This window comes from Mirounga leonina, unplaced genomic scaffold (genome assembly GCF_011800145.1).
Source record: "Mirounga leonina isolate KUSES-001 unplaced genomic scaffold, KU_Mleo_1.0 Mir_101799, whole genome shotgun sequence".
Lineage (NCBI taxonomy): Eukaryota > Metazoa > Chordata > Mammalia > Carnivora > Phocidae > Mirounga > Mirounga leonina.
Window position 1 is genome coordinate 1,843,371 of NW_023270210.1, and position 16,638 is coordinate 1,860,008.

General features: G+C 56.0%; 1 protein-coding gene across 5 annotated transcripts in view; it reads left to right on the forward strand.

The window, feature by feature from the left end:
• Positions 1-15,798, forward strand: part of BCAP31 (B cell receptor associated protein 31) — a 27,409-nt gene extending 11,611 nt beyond the window's left edge. For all 5 annotated transcript variants that reach the window (XM_035011346.1, XM_035011356.1, XM_035011365.1 and 2 more), the window contains exons 5-8: positions 12,389-12,524; positions 13,318-13,441; positions 14,215-14,315; positions 15,456-15,798. In XM_035011346.1, the coding sequence (XP_034867237.1) occupies positions 12,389-12,524; positions 13,318-13,441; positions 14,215-14,315; positions 15,456-15,494 (400 nt within the window). In that variant the 3' untranslated portion in view covers positions 15,495-15,798. The remainder of the gene's footprint in view (positions 1-12,388; positions 12,525-13,317; positions 13,442-14,214; positions 14,316-15,455) is intronic.
• The last annotated feature ends 840 nt before the right edge of the window (positions 15,799-16,638 follow it).

The window sequence follows — 16,638 nt, forward strand, 5'->3', positions numbered from 1 at the left end:
TGCAGGAAATAACTTCAAATAAAAACAAAACTATAATCTTTGTTGCTCTGATTATAAAGTTATTCTTGCTCATTGTAAAATAGAGGCCCCTAAACTTCAAATAATACAGGAATGTCAGGCACAAGAGTGAGCACTTTGTCTCCTCCGCGGAGATGGGTAATAATGGGATGTTTCCGAACTCTTAAAGTCATGTTTTATGTAATGTGTAACTTTTCTTTCACAAGTGCCATGGGTTTTTTTGCTCTGCTTTGACTTGCCCTTTTCACTGAATGATACGTCTTGGTGATTTTTCCATGACTCATGCAGACTTCTCTTGTTTTTAACGGTCATGTAGTCTGTCATGTGAGGGGACCAGTGTGTGTAACTAGTTCCCTGTTCTCAGATATGTGAGCTGGTTTGAAATTTTTACTATTAAAAACCACTTTCCCACATCAGTCCTCCCGGGCATTCTGTTCCTTTTTGCCTCTTACTCTTTTCAGTCATTGGAAATGGATCAGTGGTGTCCTGCTCCCTTGGCGCCTCACTGCTCTGATGGCCTGTGGCCCAGTCGCCTCAGTAGGAACTGGAGGCTTCTTGGAAATGCAGCTCCGCAGACTGGCTCCCGGCTCCCGGCCCCCGGGCGAGCAAGCTCCGGGTGAGCCCCGTGCACGGGCGAGCGTGGACAGCTCTGCTGTGGCGCATGTGCGGTGCGAACTTCCCTGGAGGCCGACAGTGGGTGGCAGTTCGGGCCGTGCCGTGGGCTTTCACTCCCTGGGACAGGAGTCCCCTAGCTAGGTCTGGATCCAGTCAGATGCATTTCAAACAGCGGGAGCACCGTCTCGCTCTCCTCATTTACCTGCGTGGTTCATAAACCGGGCTGTGTCTGCCCTGTAATGTCTGTAGCGCTTTCTCTCTCTGAAGAATGTCTTCTCTCACCTGTTAGCACATACTCCCTGCTCTGCGCCGAGGGCTCATTTCTTGTTTTGTTCTACATGTCTTCGCTGATGGGACTCTCTTGAGTTTTTAAAATATTTTTTAATTTTTATTTTTAATTTAATTTAATTTTTTTTTAAAGATTTCATTTATTTATTTGACAGAGACAGTGAGAGAGGGAACACAAGCAGGGGGAGTGGGAGAGGGAGAAGCAGGCTTCCCGCAGAGCAGGGAGCCCGATGCGGGGCTCAATCCTGGGACCCCGGGATCATGACCTGAGCCGAAGGCAGACGCTTAACCGACTGAGCCACCCAGGCGCCCCTAAAATATTTTTTTTATTTTTAAGTAGTCTGTATACCCAACGTGCACCTCGAACTCACAACCCCAAGATCAAGAGTCACGTGCTCTACTGACCGAGCCAGCCAGGTGCCCCTGAGCCAGTGATTCTTGTTAGCTGTGTGCAAACCTGTAAAGGAACGAGCAAGAGCTGTCTCTTTGTCTTTGCTGGGTCAGGTTCGGTTGTATTGTGACAGTTTTGTGGGTTCCCACTCACAGTCTTACTTAGCTCGACGGACGCGTGAGCATTACTCAACAGGAGACAGTGCTGGGTTATTGCTGCAGAAAGAGGTCAGAGTAGTTGGGGGAGCTGTGCACGTGAGTAGCCCTCACTGCCCCATGTTGGGGTGATAGCAGAGGGGTGCCCGCAGTACCATGCTGCACGGAACCACACTTGGGGGGCTGGCAGTGTCTGAAGAAGGACTCAAAATTGGAAGTGGGGAGACTGGCTCTACCAGGTCAGGGTGTGGCTTTGGGTAGGCTCCTCCCCTCTTGCGCTGCGTGTTCTCACCTGCTAAGGGCTTCTCTCAGACTGCAGCCCTGTGGCCTCACCTCTACATGTGAGTGCTTTGTGTGGTTTGTTTGGGTTCTGGTTCTGTTCAAAGCCAGTAAGAACTTTAATAACCTGTGTAGTTCTGGCGGGCTTATGAATGGAGAAGGGCAGCCCAAGAGATGGAGTGGCCCGAGTCGCACAGACTCCAAGTGGCCGTGCCCAGGCTCACGCCTAGTTCCTCTCCCCTATTCACTACCAGCTCGTCTGCGTCGGTGTGAGCTGCCAGTACTGGGTTGTTGGTTTTCAGCCTACCTCTGACTGTAGACCAGATAGTGGGCTGTTCTGTTCTCTGAGTGGTTACTGCCTGGCTTTTGGTAGAAAGGCTCCTGTGCCATCTCTGTAAGCCAGCATCTACTTTTCTGCATGTCTTCATTTATTAATCTTGGTTTCATGGGTCTCACGACTCTATAATCTCTTAGATGATTCTGTCCCTTTTCATACATCTGAAGATGGTCATCAGGTAACATAGTCTTTGGAGGAAGATGAGGCTTGAAATTAATAAAAAATAAGTTCTTTGAAATGTTACTGCTACCGTAACTGCTGCTGACCTATACTTTTGCTGTGTGCCTTTCTAGAGGTTTTGACATCTGATAGCAGCTACCGCTTGCTAGGTGTTCTATATACTAGGCACAAGATAATTTTTACAGTAGCTTTGCGAAGAAGAATCGGGGGTGCAGAGAAGCTCAAAAACCTCTCCCCAGTCCCCAGAGCTGCCTCTTGGCAGAGCCGAGAAGTCATACTTAGAACGATGAGACCTCCGTACCTGGATTCTTTCCCTACAGAGTCTGCCCGTTTCTTAGAAACAGGGTCGGGGGTGGGGGGGGCACCTGGGTGGCTCAGTCGGTTAAGCGTCTAACTCTTGATCTCCGCTCAGATCTTGATCTCAGGGTCGTGTGTTCAAAGCCCCCATTGGGCTACACGCTGGGCATGGGGCCTACTTAAACAAACAGAAAAGACAGGGTCAAGCAGTAGCTGCCATGTGGGAGCTTGCATTTTCTTTCTACTGAGTTTATCGTGAGCATCATTCTAGGACAAGCGATCTGCCTCTCCAGCATTCTTGTGTGTCTAGCCAATTGCCCACTCTTGAACACTGAGCTCATCTTCCCCATTTTTCTGGTCGTGAACAGTGGAAAACTTCCCTCAGTTGCCATTTTGCGTGCACCTCAGCTAGGCCAGGTGCTTTGGGCCTCCCAGTCCTGTTTGACGCATCTGCCTTGGTCGCTCCTGTTGGCACACATTGCACTGGAAGGCGCTGGTTCAGTCCCTGAGCGACAGTAGGTTCTGGCTGAACGTGGGGAGGGGCAGGCCACGCAGGGTGGCTGGGTCAGGGGGAGTGAGAGCTGGGGTGGAGCGTTGAATGCCGGTTCCTGAGTTTGTGTCTGACCTCCGTGTGGTAGAGTGCGGACTTGTTCCAGTAGCACTGCCCCTCGGTCAGAGTTGTCTTCATGCTTGGCAATGGTCAAAGGTTGGGGTGGAGCAGGAGAGCCCTGACAGAGGGAGACCAAGTCAGAGGTTGCTGGAGGGAGTGCAGCTGGTGGCCCGAACCAGGGCGTGGTAGTTGGGGGGGGGGGGCGCGAGAGGGCGGAGGGGTGCTGATGAGAGAAGGGGAGAGGCCAGCAGGAACGCCAGGTTTCGAAGGCTGGGGCACCGGTGGTTTGGCTGGGGGCACTTGCAGAGTGGCAGTGCTGGAAGGAGCATGCCCTGGAGGGAAGGGAGCCAGCAGAGCTCACTGGAGGGGGGCCGGGCAGCTGCAGGCTGCTTCATGAAAGGGTTGACAGAGGAGTGAGAGGGAGGTGCCGGCAGCTCCACTTCCCTTGAGTTGGAGGGGAAAGGAAATGTGCCAGGAGAGGCAAGACTGGGGTAGAGACCTGGAGACAGCGGGTTAGTGGATGTGAGGACCACAGAGGAGGAGAGCGTTGCTCAGAAGGGCGGCTGGCGATAGTACTGGTTCCTAGCGGGGCCCTCATCGGGAGCATGGTGGGGACCCCGCTGACCCTGCTTCCAGTGCTTTCCTAGCACCGTTGGCATAAAGGCTTGATACCCAGGTCCTTTGGGATGTGATCCCTCCCCGCAGCCCTCTGCCATCTCTGCTCTGGCCTCCCCATGTCATGAACTGGCCACATGGGTCCCCTTCCCCAAGTATTTCTGTGGCCTCTGCCTGGAAACCCGCCCCCCCCCCCCCCCCCCGGTGGCCCAGCTAAATCACCTCTTCATGCTTCCCAGAGGTTTCTCTCCTGAGTCTGCCCTGTGAGGCCCTTGCCGTGCCGTTAGCCGGCCCAGCGGACTGTCCTCCGGGGCCCCGGGCAGCCTGTGAGGTACGGCATGGGAACCTGGGCTTGTCCCCTGTAGGCCGATCAGCTCTGTGCCAAGGTTCTAGGCACACGCCGAGGGCTGCCTAAACCTTGGGGACTGAATAGGGGGTTGTAGGCACATAGGGAGGGCGTCAGGCTTGCGTCCAGGTTGAGCTTGTCAGACTGCCGTGCCAGGCGTTGTAGATTGGAAGCGCAGCTCTTCAGGTCTCCTGAGCTCCTATAGTAGGGACCCCAGGGGCGTTAGAAAAACACAGTGTCTGAACCTTCAGAAGGTGCACACTGGGGGCCTCTGGTCTGGGACAGGGGGCCTGGGATAGGCTGCTGCCGAGTGCAGATCCGGGCAGCTGCGGGCCCGGCCAGTAACTTACTGTTGCACACCCATTTCCTTGGTTTCTACGTCCCCACTTGGAGACCGGCAGCTGGCCATCGTCCCTCTGGGGTGGCTGGGAGTGTAGCCACACGGCAGCTCCTCCCGTGCTGTTTCGAGTGTTCTTCTCTGCTTTTGCTAAAATGTCAGTCAAGGTCAAGATAGTGCTCACCGTCCAGACCCAGGAAGGTCCACCCCTCCGTGTGTATTAATGACCTGAATTTGATCCACAGGGATGGCTGCTTTTCTGCCTATTCCCTCCAGGCTGGATGGTGTCACTGCAGTCCACTCCTGCAGTCAGATGGGTCTGCCCCTGTGCCGCTCTACCAAGTTCCTTTCCTTCATGGCCAGTGACCTGGGGGCTGGGTTGTCTATTTGAAGGTGATTGAGTCCCTTTTAACCCACAGGGTAAAATTCATCAAGACCCTCTGAGGCAAGCAAGGCGGGCTCTGCTTTGCCTTCAGGTCAGGACTGCTTATTTCTGATGTTTGGCTCTGCAGATGGTTGATGCCTGTGTCCCTGCTGGGGTGCATGCGTGCCAGGCAGGGGCCAGTGGCTAGCCTGGGCTCTCTTGCTCTGCCTTGACCCTGGCTGCTTCCCTCTCCCCCTCCATAATGACCCATGGTGGCCCTGAGAGGCAAGCCGGTGTGACCATAGTGGGATTTGGAAATTGGGTCTGAGTTTGGATCCTGGGTCTGTTATTGGCAGTTTGGTAACCTCGGGAAAGTCACTAAACTTCTCTGAGCCTTTCCCCGGATCTGTAGAGTGAGGTTGAGGATGCTTTTCTTGTGTTCTTGGTGTGGGGATTGAGGTGATTCAGGTATGTTCTCCACATCATTTCGGGCACATAGGGAGTATTTAGTAAATGGTAGCCATTCTCAATTTCACTCTGAGTAGTGATAAGAGTTTTCTGGGATTTTCCCCACTGTGTGGTAAGCTATGCCAAGCTCAGGCAGGGAGTCAAAGAGAAGGCCCAGTTTTGGCCCTCAGGGGTCTTGTGTTGTGGGGCCCAGCATGGGGGTGGGGGGCGGAGTAGAGTGGGATAGGCCTTGCGGCAGGAACACAGGGTTGGGGGATGGGCATCCTCAGGACACCCAGTTAGATGGTGCTTGGGGGCTCTCAGCGTTGGCCAAGCACTGGATTCACCCAGGGCTGCTGCTAGCTTTGTTGACATAGACAACATAACCATTTATAGAGGCAGAAAAGAAGGACAGTCCCGTCCCCCCCCCCCCAACATGACAGTTTCAGCAGTGGGAGTCTCCTGGCCACTTCCATTTTATCTCCCCACCTCCACTGTCCCCTGGCTGTGCATTTTTTTTTTTAAGATTTTATTTATTTATTTATTCATTTAAGAGAGAGCACGTGGGTGCCTGAGCCGGGTGGGGTGGGGGGGTGCAGAGGCAGAGGGCAGGAGAAAGAATCTCAGGCAGACTCCACACTGAGCAGAGCCCAACGCGAGCTGATCCCAGGACCCCGTGTTCATGAGCTGAAACCAAGAGTCAGATGCTTAATTGAGCCACCCAGGTGCCCCTGGCTGTGGATTATTTTCCCAGATACCATGTTTACAGGTAAAACAAAATTTCGGTTTATCTCTGAAAAGAGAGGGACTTTTTAAAAAAATCATAAGGGAGGGGCGCCTGGGTGGCTCAGTTGGTTAGGCGACTGCCTTCGGCTCAGGTCATGATCCTGGAGTCCCTGGATCGAGTCCCGCATCGGGCTCCCTGCTCGGCAGGGAGTCTGCTTTGCCCTCTGACCCTATCCCCTCTCATGTGTTCTCTCTCATTCTCTCTCAAATAAATAAATAAAATCTTTAAAAAAAAAAAATCATAAGGGATACTAACATCTGATGTGTAAGAACTTTACAGTAACAGCTTCGTAACGTAAACTTGAGGCCATTCACAGTTCCCTGATGACCATGCAGGTTTTGGGTTTGGGTTTTTATAGTTTGTCTGTTTAAATTGGTATCTAGATAAGGTAACTAAGGGTTTTTTAAAATCCTGATGCTCACGCCTGTTGGAAGATAGAGTGATGTGGGGGTGGAGGCCCTATCACAGAAGGCCAGGTGTGGGTTTGGCCTTCAGTCCCACTTGGTCTGTCGCTCCATCTGTTGCTGTATTGGCTGTGGTTGTTAGTTTCTGAGCGCTGCAGGTCTAGGCACTGGGTAAGTCTCTTCCAGAAGCCCTGTCCCCGCCCTGCCCCAGGGCCGCTCAGCGCAGTTGTAGCTGCCCACGCTGTCCTGTGGGTGCTGGGCCACGAGGGGCTCTGATGATGGGGCAGCAGGAAAGCAGGGTGGGGGGAGTTCTCTACACGTTGTCCAGGAAGGATCATGTGACATGCATCGGAACAAGCGTCGACTTTTAAAGTACGGATTGTCTGTTCAGCTATTTGATTTGGACCGAAGAAATGACTTCCTCATGCTCCAAAAGCAGATGTGAATGACCTCCTTTGGGGCAGGGTGCCAAGCAAGCAGAGATTCCTTCTTCCTAACCCCAAGGTCACTGAAAGCCTGGCGTTCCAGGAGGGCCCCTTTCTGAGGCAGAGCGTGGGGGAGTGGGGAGCAGGGTTCTAGATGGAATGGGACCACTGGGGCTCCTCCAGCCTGGCACCGTCCCAGCTGTGTGCAGGCTGAAAGTGCTCAGGCTGCGAAGGAGCGCACTGGTGTCACCACGGAACTGGGCCTGCCATCTAATGTCGTTTTAATTGATTTAAACTGAAAAGGACACATGTGGCCGGTGGCCTACACATTGGACAGTGTAGCTGAAGCTACTTCTCGTCCTTTAATTGGATGCCCTGGTCCAAGCATGTTTCCCAGGCTCTGAGCATGGCACCTTGCCTGCTGGAGGCACTGCCTTGTTTCCTTTGGACCCTAGTTACTACCGTGTTGGGCACACCCAGGGCTGATGGCTCCCGTCCTCCCGTTCCCTCAACTTCTCCACTCACCAGGTGGGCCACTCACGTATTTGAGTCCATTGCTTTCTGTCCCCCGGATTACACAGAATCTCTTAGCTGGTTTCAAGAAGGCAACCTGCCAAAGCCCGAGAAACCCAGCTTGCTCCTGTCCCCTGGCTCTTTTTAGCGCTAGGGGATGGATGGCCACCTGCTTCCGCTCCGCTCCCCTCTGGCTGTCCCACTGGCCACAGGGCGGGCGGGCACCACCAGCTGTTAACTGGAGTTGCTGCGGGCATTGGCATTTACGCTGGTCCTAGTCCCCCAGCGCCCCATTTTCTACAGCCTTTGTACTTGAGGGCTAAGAGGAAGGCCAAGCCATGTGTGTGAAGATGTTCTCAGAGCAGCCCTTTTGGAAGACTTGCCCTGGATCTTCTTGAGTAAACTCTTTCTGCTGTTTTCCTGCCGCCTTCTTTTCATGATTCCAGACTCTTTAAGGGTGTGTGTTTCCTGGGGTTGCTTCTGCCGTTATCATCATTCCACTTTGCCTGAAGCCTTTCCTGGGGCATCAGCTGACTTTGGGTTCCTTGTCAGGGTGGCCTTTTCCTCCTCCTCCATGTTTTTTCCTGGACAGATGGGCTGGGTTCACCCAGAATCCACCAGCAGCCCTGCAGAGCTCTGTCTGGCACCGGGCTGCAGTCAGCCTGCAGAGTCAGCAGGTGGCACTGTGACACTAGCCTGTGCCCGCTTGCACTGGGGCAGTGGGGTAAAGGGGAGTTGCCTGCCTACTTGTCCCTGTGGTGGGGTCCTGCTGACTCAGTGACCCAACTCACCGGAGGGCATGGTACCCAGGAGATGCCTGGGAAATGCTAAGTGGGCAGGATCGGCAACAGAGTCGGGGTGGGAGGGTTGCCAGAACCAAAGAAAATTCTAGTTGGCCCTTGGGAGGACCCTCCCCTTGCTTTTGCCCCACATCCTGTTAAGCTAGTGTCTGCCTCCTGTACTTGCCCACAGGAGGGAGATGGGGTAGGTGCGCAGCACACAGGAACCCGGTCTTCCCCATCTGATACGGTTGGCACTGTTTCTTTAGTGTCCCCATCGAGAGTCTGTTTCTCCCTAGTTCTCTCGTTTACTCAACCTTTTATAAAAGCATTGAGAGCGCCACTCAGTATCCAAGAACATCTTACAAGAAAGCCAAGTCGAATTCAGGTATTTGGGGATGATCTTTGTCTGCCAAGGACACATTTAGATCTTCTTAAGGTTTGTGTGTTGGCTTTTCCCTCTGTCACTGGGACCCGGACCCGGACCCTGGGCCCCTCTGTCAGCCTGGTACCTTTGGGAAATCCTTTTGGCTCGTGGGTTCTCATCTGTTGTCCAGAAATGGGTGGCTAAGAACAGTTACCTGCATAATAGTACATGGGCAGTAGAGCAGAGTGTGATAGAGGATCAGGGGCAGGAGAGAGGAAAAAGGCAGTACATCAGCCTTTTCTCCAGGCTGACATCTTGGGGGCAGGTGCAAGAACTCGGGGCCCCGTATGTGAGGGGCAGTTCCAGAAGGCCGGCTCCTGGGCTTCCTGCTCTTGGGTTGGCCCCGGGCCCCCAGCTTTGGTTGTGAGTGTTTTTTCCACCGGCCTCGTAGCTTCCACTGCAGTCACAAGCCTGACTTGCACGGTCTCACATGCACCTCTCTGCTCCTTCCTGTCCCCCTGCTTCTGCCTGTGTCCTCGTTGGTGTGGCTGGGCTGAGGGAAAGCGGAGTCGGGGAGAGCTGGGGCCCCAGGGAACAAATGACAACTTGAAGAGGTGGTAAGGGGGAGCATGGAGTGAGCACAGCGCAGCCAGCCACATGGGGGAACCGAAAAAGGGGGGACCCGGGAGGGTCAGGAAACGGGTTTTGGGGAAGGTGGTGATTGAACTGGATCTGAGTCATCAGAAGAGGAGAGGCTATCGCAGACCGGAGTGCAGTGGCATGGAGACCAAGCAAGCGAGAACCCAGCGTGTTCCAAGAATGGCCAGCCATCTGGTGTTACTGGAGCAGAGTGCTCCATGGCTGGTGAGGGGAGAAGGCCCAGGGAGGGACTGGCATCGGAGGGTTTAAGGAGAGAGGTGACATGATCGGATTGTCACGGACAAAGATCACTCTGGCTTGCTTTCGGAGGGTGGATTGCAAAGCCGTATGGTTAGGGGTAGGGAGGAGACTAGTGGGAGCTGTTAATCAGCTAGGAAACAAGTACTGAGGCCGTCCCCATTGGCAATGGGGATGACCTGACTGGAAGATGGTGTGTGTGGAGGTGACGTGGACAGGACTGGGTGGGGGCTGGGGGCAGGAGAAGGGTGCAAGGTGGCATGCATGCAGAGTGCAGGGAGACCAGCGACGCCCTTCAGCACAGTGGGGTGCAGGGACGGTCCGCCCTCAGATAGGCTGAACTGGACTTGGCTTAGGGACCCCCAGGGGCCGGCCTTTAGTATGAGATGAGCCCTGTCGATGATGAGATTGGTGGGCAGTGAGGGTTGCTTGAGTGAGGGGCAGGGGAGAATCATGCGAGGAGGGCAACCTATCGGCTGCACCAGGTGCTGCTGAGTGAGCACCCCAAGAATTCCAGGGCACTCCTTGGAGCGGGCGCTTAGGCCGGAAGTGGTCCTGCTAGTGACTTGGCCAGGGCAGGTTCTAGGTTGGTGTAGGTTGCCAAATGGAGAGAGGGAGGACGAGAGGAGCGGCTTGGGCCAGCAGGAGGGAGAGCTCCTTGAGAACAAGGTTCCTGGAGGGAAGAATCACCAGAATTGTCCAGGGCAGGGTTGGAGGAACAGGTCTAACAGGAAGGCAGAGGACACGGACTTGGGGGGCTGGAGTGGGTGGGGGGTGCTGGAGGGTGCCTGCCCTGGTGGCTCCGGCCCCGTACTGAGGGAGAGAGCCTAAGTACGGGCTGTGAACCCGGGGCCGGCGGGCTGGAGCAGGCTGCGGTTTCGGGAGGCTCCCTGCACAGCTCTGGTGCTAGTTTCTCTGTGTTTGCCTGGGCTCATGGTGGTAGCCCTGGCTCTCCATAGCTGGGGATGGGCTGGGCGGGCACGGAGGCGAGCTGGACCCCTGCTGCATTGCTACTGTCACCACCGCCACCCTGGGGACAGCCTCCCTGGATAACCAGGGCGGGGGGGTAGGGGGACAGCCAAGTCTTGCTCATGTCGGCCACCTGCCTGGCCTTGTTGTGCTGGGGGGGGGGGGGTGTCACTCTTGGGCTTACTTGCCCCATCTTTGCCTGCTAGATCCAGCAGGTGGCACACGTGCCCTCCCCCCAGTCTGTCACCATCTGGGAGGCGGGGCCTCTTCCACATCACCAGGATCTGCTCAGAGCTGCCCAGGCACTTGAGCACTCATAGCAGGGAGGTTTGGGAGGTTGGGGCTTGGTCACACTTGCCTTTCTTTCTGGGTCCCTCCAGTGACTTCCACCCTGCTGACATAAGTCAGGTGTGTTGCTTCTCTCTGGTTCCGGGGGTTCTTGGGAGCTCCTTCCACTTCCAGGGCTCCAGCCCAGTGGGGGCAGGCTGGTGTATAGTCAGGGGCTGAGACAGGGAAACCTGAGCCCTGGGCCACGAGGTCTGGCTGCTAATTTTAGAGAGCACATGTCATTGGAAACTCTCCCTTCCTGCCAGGAACCAGCAGCCTGGCTTTCCCCATACTGCCAGGGGCCCCTGGAGCCTCTCCGCAAACCAGGGAGCGTGGTGGGCCTCTGAGGGCCCCTGTGTGCCCACCTCCCCCCACCCCTGGCCTGGGGACTTGCGCCTCACAGGGACTCTGCCAGGGCCTGTGCCGGTGGGGGGAGCTCACCTTGTTTCTTACTTATCCCATGCCCTCGGGCTGTCTGAGCTGCTGGTTTCCACAAGGACCTTGGGAAAGCCGGCCTGGGAGCAGGCATCCAAGGCTGCTTTGTCTCCTCTGAGCAAGCACTTTATTGTGGAAACACTCTGCACAAAGCAGTCTTTCCCTGTTCCCCAGGGGTGCTCGTAGGTGCCTTCCTCATAGCTGTGGCCAGCCCAGGCCTCTGTCTCAGGTGTGTGGGGAAAGTTCCCTCCCTCCTCCCCCACCACAGTTTTTACTGTTTGAGCTGTGCCTTTGTCCATTCCTCTTTCCTCCTGTCAGGTAACATTTCAAGGACAGGGCTGGCTGTCGGGGGAATGGAGCAGCAGGTGCCCCCCGGCTGCCACCTGCTTGACCCTCGTGACTGGTCTGCACCTGACACGTATGCCTGGGCCCTGGTTCTTCCTTTTCTGCTCCCCTGGCGCCGGAAGAGCTTGTTGTGGCTGCCTGTAGACTGTGTTTAGGAAGGGGGTTGGGGAGAGAAGAGAAGAGTCATTTGTCTTTCTGTCATTTGGCTTGGGAGTGGTTCCCTCCAAATTGAGAATGGGTGGTGGTTGCAAGCTTGGATCTTGGGGTCAGACAGACTGCAGTGGGGATTTGCTGTGGCCATTTTTGGCTCTTGACCTCTACCACTTGCCTTAGCCAGTTTCCCCTCTCTGAAATGGGGCAGTGATTGTGCCTCCCCGATCAGCTGGGCTGAGGATTTGGCCCAGAGGTTGGAAGTGCCCCCAGATGTGCTAGCCAGTCCTTTTTACCGGGGCAAGCCTGACATCACAGCCAGGAAAATGGTGCTGTGGCTTCTCTGGAAAATCTAGGTCCTCAGCTGCAAAGGGCTAGGTTCGGGGTCCTCCGGCTGTAGCTAGGCCTGGTCTGGGTGTCCTGTCAGTCTGTTGCTTCCTGTACCTTTGGGACTGAAGGACAGTCGCAGGGCTTCGGGCAGCCGTTTTGGGGCAGTATTAATCATTCTGGTGGCAGAAGACAGCTCTCAGGCTACACCTTTTCTCTACCTGTTGCCAGACCCAGGCTGGTGGCGTCTTGCGTGGATGCCCTGGCAATCCAAGAGGACAGGTCTAGGCTAGAGGCAGGCTTGGGGCAGGAGCAATCAAGAGAAATTCATGCCAGTCATTTTCCCTGCTTTCTTCTCAGTTCTCCCTTCTTTTTCGATTGCAGCCTGCTTAGACGCCTGGTGACTCTCATCTCCCAGCAGGCCACGCTGCTGGCATCCAATGAAGCCTTTAAAAAGCAGGCAGAGAGTGCTAGTGAGGCGGCCAAGAAGTACATGGAAGAGAATGACCAGCTGAAGAAGGTGTGTTCTGCCTGCTGGACTCGGCCATGTGACATTCCCTATGGGCCCCAGGGCCACTGTTGGCCTGTCAGGCTGGGAAATGTGTGACACTGTGGCTGTTGGCAAAGCTGAGGGGTTGGGTAGAAGGTGAAGGGGTGGTTCTTGGTGGGAGTATGTAGGGGAGGGGTCCGCGGGACTCGACAGGGAAAGGGGCACCCTCGTTGCTACCTTGTCTCTATGTGCTACACCCAGGCCAGACTCTTGCCTGATAAAGCTGACTCTCTAGTGAGCTGAGCCCTGTGCTGTGAACCATGGGCAGGTTAGCATAGAAGAATGCAAGGTAAGGCCTGTGGTCTCCTGAGGATTGTATCAGCTGGGGACAAGGCAGGGACGGGAGGTGGCCAGTCTCAGAAGGCTTGTGCGAGGAGGTGAGTTGTGAGCTGTGCTGCGAAGGAGATGGGTAGATGGACTTGGATTCATTCATAGGCAGGATAGAGTTGCACGGGCAGGGATGAGTTTGGGGCTCCTGGCCAGAGTGAGCTATGGAGCCTGGGGAGAGGAACAGAGGTCATTGGTCAGTTGGGGGTGACTGGCAGAAATCTCCAGAAGAGAGTAGATTGAGTCATTGGCTGGACTGGTAAACCCCGCAGAGCTGCTGAGAAAGAGAGGCAGGGCGTTTGGCCTGTGCTGACATTTCCTAAGGGGCAGGTCCTGGGGCCGCTTGAGGAATCACACTCTGCAGGGAAGACAGAGCTGGATCGCCTGTCTCTCTCCCTCCCTCCCAAGTAACCCATGCCCTTGGCGTTCTGCCTAGGAAGCTGCTGTTGGCGGGGTCAAGTTGGATGGTAGGGATGCCGAGGAGAAGGTGGAAGAAGAGAACAGGAGCCTAAAGGCTGATCTGAAGAAGCTGAAGGATGAGCTGGACATCAACAAGCAAAGTGAGCATTGTCCTCAGGTGTCCCCCAGCCCCTGAAAGTCTGGAAGCTCCAGCAGTGGTGGTTGCCCCTCTTGTGCCAAAGTATTAATAACAAGTGCGCCCTTGGGCTCAGGAGCTGGGTGAGAACAAACGGCCCTCTGCTCGTGCAGCTTCTGGGCTCAGTGGTCTGGTGTCCGTCTGGGGGCCCAGGGAGTCCTGGATGCTCTGAGACTAACTCTGGAGCATCTCGGCCAGCACCAGGCCTGGGGAGCGCTGCTCCCCACAGGTGCCGGCATCACCAGGGTCTTTGGGGTGGGGACAGAAAGAATGCGGGAAGCTACACCAGAGCTGCTTGCAGTGTTCCCGAAGAACCTGCTGTGAGTTCATCTGGTCCCTTCCTGAAGGCCCCTCCCAACCCGCTTTTAGCGCTCAGCTTTGAGGATGGGATTCTGCTCCTGCCTCCTGCTCTCACCTCAGCCTTCTCAGGCTGTCCCATGCCATGCCCTTAGCCTCCCTAAAGTCACCTGTGCCTAGGGCCACTTGGAGTCCCTCTGTCAAACGGGCCAGTGGGTCCTTGGTATTTTCCCGCTTCCCCCAGCTGTGTTGGCCAGCCCTCCTCCACGTAGGGGGCTCTCACAGTAGCCGGCAGGGGAGCTTTCTGGAGAGGAGTGCTCTCCTAGACAACCTCAATGGGGACATGTTCAGACTTTTATCTGGTGTCTCCAGCAGGTGGGTTTTTCTTTCCCTAACCCTGTCTTTCTGTTTTCCTTTCCTCCTCATCTGCATCATCCCCAGAACTAGAGAAAGCTGAAAACGAGGTTCTGGCCATGCGGAAGCAGTCTGAGGGCCTGACCAAGGAGTACGACCGCCTCTTGGAGGAGCACGCAAAGTTACAGGTCAGCCGCACGTGTGGTCTGCTCTGTTGGAGAGGATCAGAGCCCCCCCCATTCCCACCCCCCCCCCCCCCCCCCCCCCCCCCCCCCCGCACCCTCGCACCCTGAGCAGGCCCAGAGCAGGCCCATCCCCAGCCTAGCCTGCCTCAGCAGAGTCTTCAAGAGGCCCCAGTGGCAGGCTGGCTGCTTTCTCTCCTGCTCCCCCTTTCTTCCTCCATTGCTGCTGACTCTGGGTCTACAGAAGAGCCTGCCAAGCAGTGCTAGTCTGGGCCCAGCAGCTGGAACCCTTTCTCAGGCAGGAGGGGTGTGGCTTGGCAGATGGCAGCCGCTTGCTAAAGTGGCCTCAGCAGTGCGGTGGGCCCTCTGCACTGTGGTCTGCCCGGCCTCACGCTTGGAGTCCGTGTCTTTGAGGAGAGCTCTTTCCCTTACATGTGCACCTGGTTTGTGGTGCAGGGCCCGTGACTCTAGTCCAAGTCCATTGCAGGGAGACTCTGCGACGGGCAGCTGGCCTTCTGTACATGGGCTATGGGGGTGATATAAGGCTGGGGCCACCCACCTATCCCGTCCCCCACAAGACCTGTGTGAGTCCTCAGATTGGCTGAATCTGGAAGCTCAGGTGGCCTGGAAATTGGACCTGAGGGCCCGGTAAACACCCCTAAGTTCTGACAGTTTGCCTTGTCGCTTGGTGGCCCAAATTTGGCCACCACAGCAGCCGAAGAGGAACAGCCCGGGCCCCAGAGGAGGCCCCAGAGGAGGACTGGTGGTGGTTTCAGTGTAGGGCGGGCTCACCGGCAGGACCCTTAAAAGATGTGCAGAACTGGGCAGGGCCTGAGCTGGGACTTGGGGGAGGGACTCGAATGCCGGGCCTGCCATGGGCCCAAGATGGTTGGGGTGGGGCCCTGCAGCTTGAAGAGCAGAGTGACAGCAGAGGCTCCCAGCTGCACCTCCCTGATTGGTATTAGGGTCGCAGCCTTTGTTAGAGTGGGGCCCCTCCCACACTGGCAGACCTTTCCCTTGCTCACCTGGTACCTGTCATTTGGGGAGAAGGCAGCCAGCTGGGCCTTTTGGGGTGGAGGGGCTAGGGGCTGAAGGGGAGGGGTGCACCCTGTCGACCCCTTGCCTTGTGGTTTCTGTCCCTTCCAGGCAGCGGTAGACGGCCCCACGGACAAGAAGGAGGAGTGAGGCTGCTCCTCCCTGCCTGCCACCTGGCCTGTGCCCGCTGCTGCCTGTAGCCCAGCCTCCCGGGTACTTCGGCCTGCCCTCTACCGCTTCCCGTCCCCTGGCGCAGCTTGCAGTCGCACGCTCTCCTGGTGCGCCACAGGGGACCCAGTTTCTGCCTGCTTCATGCTTCCCACTGGGTTGAGCCTTTTTTGTGTTGTGTGTTGTTTGGGGCTCCAGGGCCCCTTGTCTCTGGTCCTGCAGGAGGGTGGATGGAGCAGGCAGAGTAGAGTTTCTCTTGGGGACAATAAAAGTTGTTATTATGTGACCATGGTTCGTGCGTGTAACTGAGGCTACCAGGAGGCCGCCTCTTTCTCCCATCACTGGAGTGACTAGGAAGGTGGTGGCAGGTAGCTCTGATAGAGAACTACCAGAGTCTTTGGTCCTGGAGGCCTTCAGGTTATTTTCTTTTAACTTATTCTAACCCCTAAAGGCTCCCTCATCCCAGGCTCGGCCCAGGCTCACACTTGCTCTCTGTCCCTTTGCCTACTGCTCCCCAGGCAGGCCCTGTTTTATGACCGCTTGGGGTGTGTCTGACCCGTTGGGTTGGCCACTGGGTCCAGGGAGTCTTGGGAGATTCCGTAAACTGCTGGGGCTTCTGGGTGGCAGAGTTACCTGCCTCCTCTGAGTCCTGTTCATCACATTTTAGGACAGATAGAACATGGCAGAGTGCCACCAGTCACTCCTGGCCCCACTTCCTCCTGAAGGTTTGCAGGATGACCTCTGACTCATGCCTACTAAGAGAGGAGACTTGTCCTTGACAGCGACCTACGATTGGCTCAGGGTAGAGCCAGGTGGTGGGGAGGGTGTCCCCTCTGCTGCCTGCAGCCCTGGGAACCTGTTGGGCGTGCCTACCTGCTTGGAGAGCCTGCTTTTGCAGTGGTCTCCCTCTTGGTGGTTGCCCCTGCCGGCTACCTTCAGTAGGTAGCCTCTGCTGAGCAGGGCCTAGTATTCAGGACCAGCCTGAGAGCCTGGGTGGTTGGGGCTGCTGTGGCCCCTGTCTCTGATGCAGTGCTCATCCTTTGTTGGCCCTGAGGACTGGGCAGAAGGAGCAGGCTGGAGGTGTTTTCTTTTGGAGTTGGGGGGCTCCTGAAGATGTTAGTGCTAA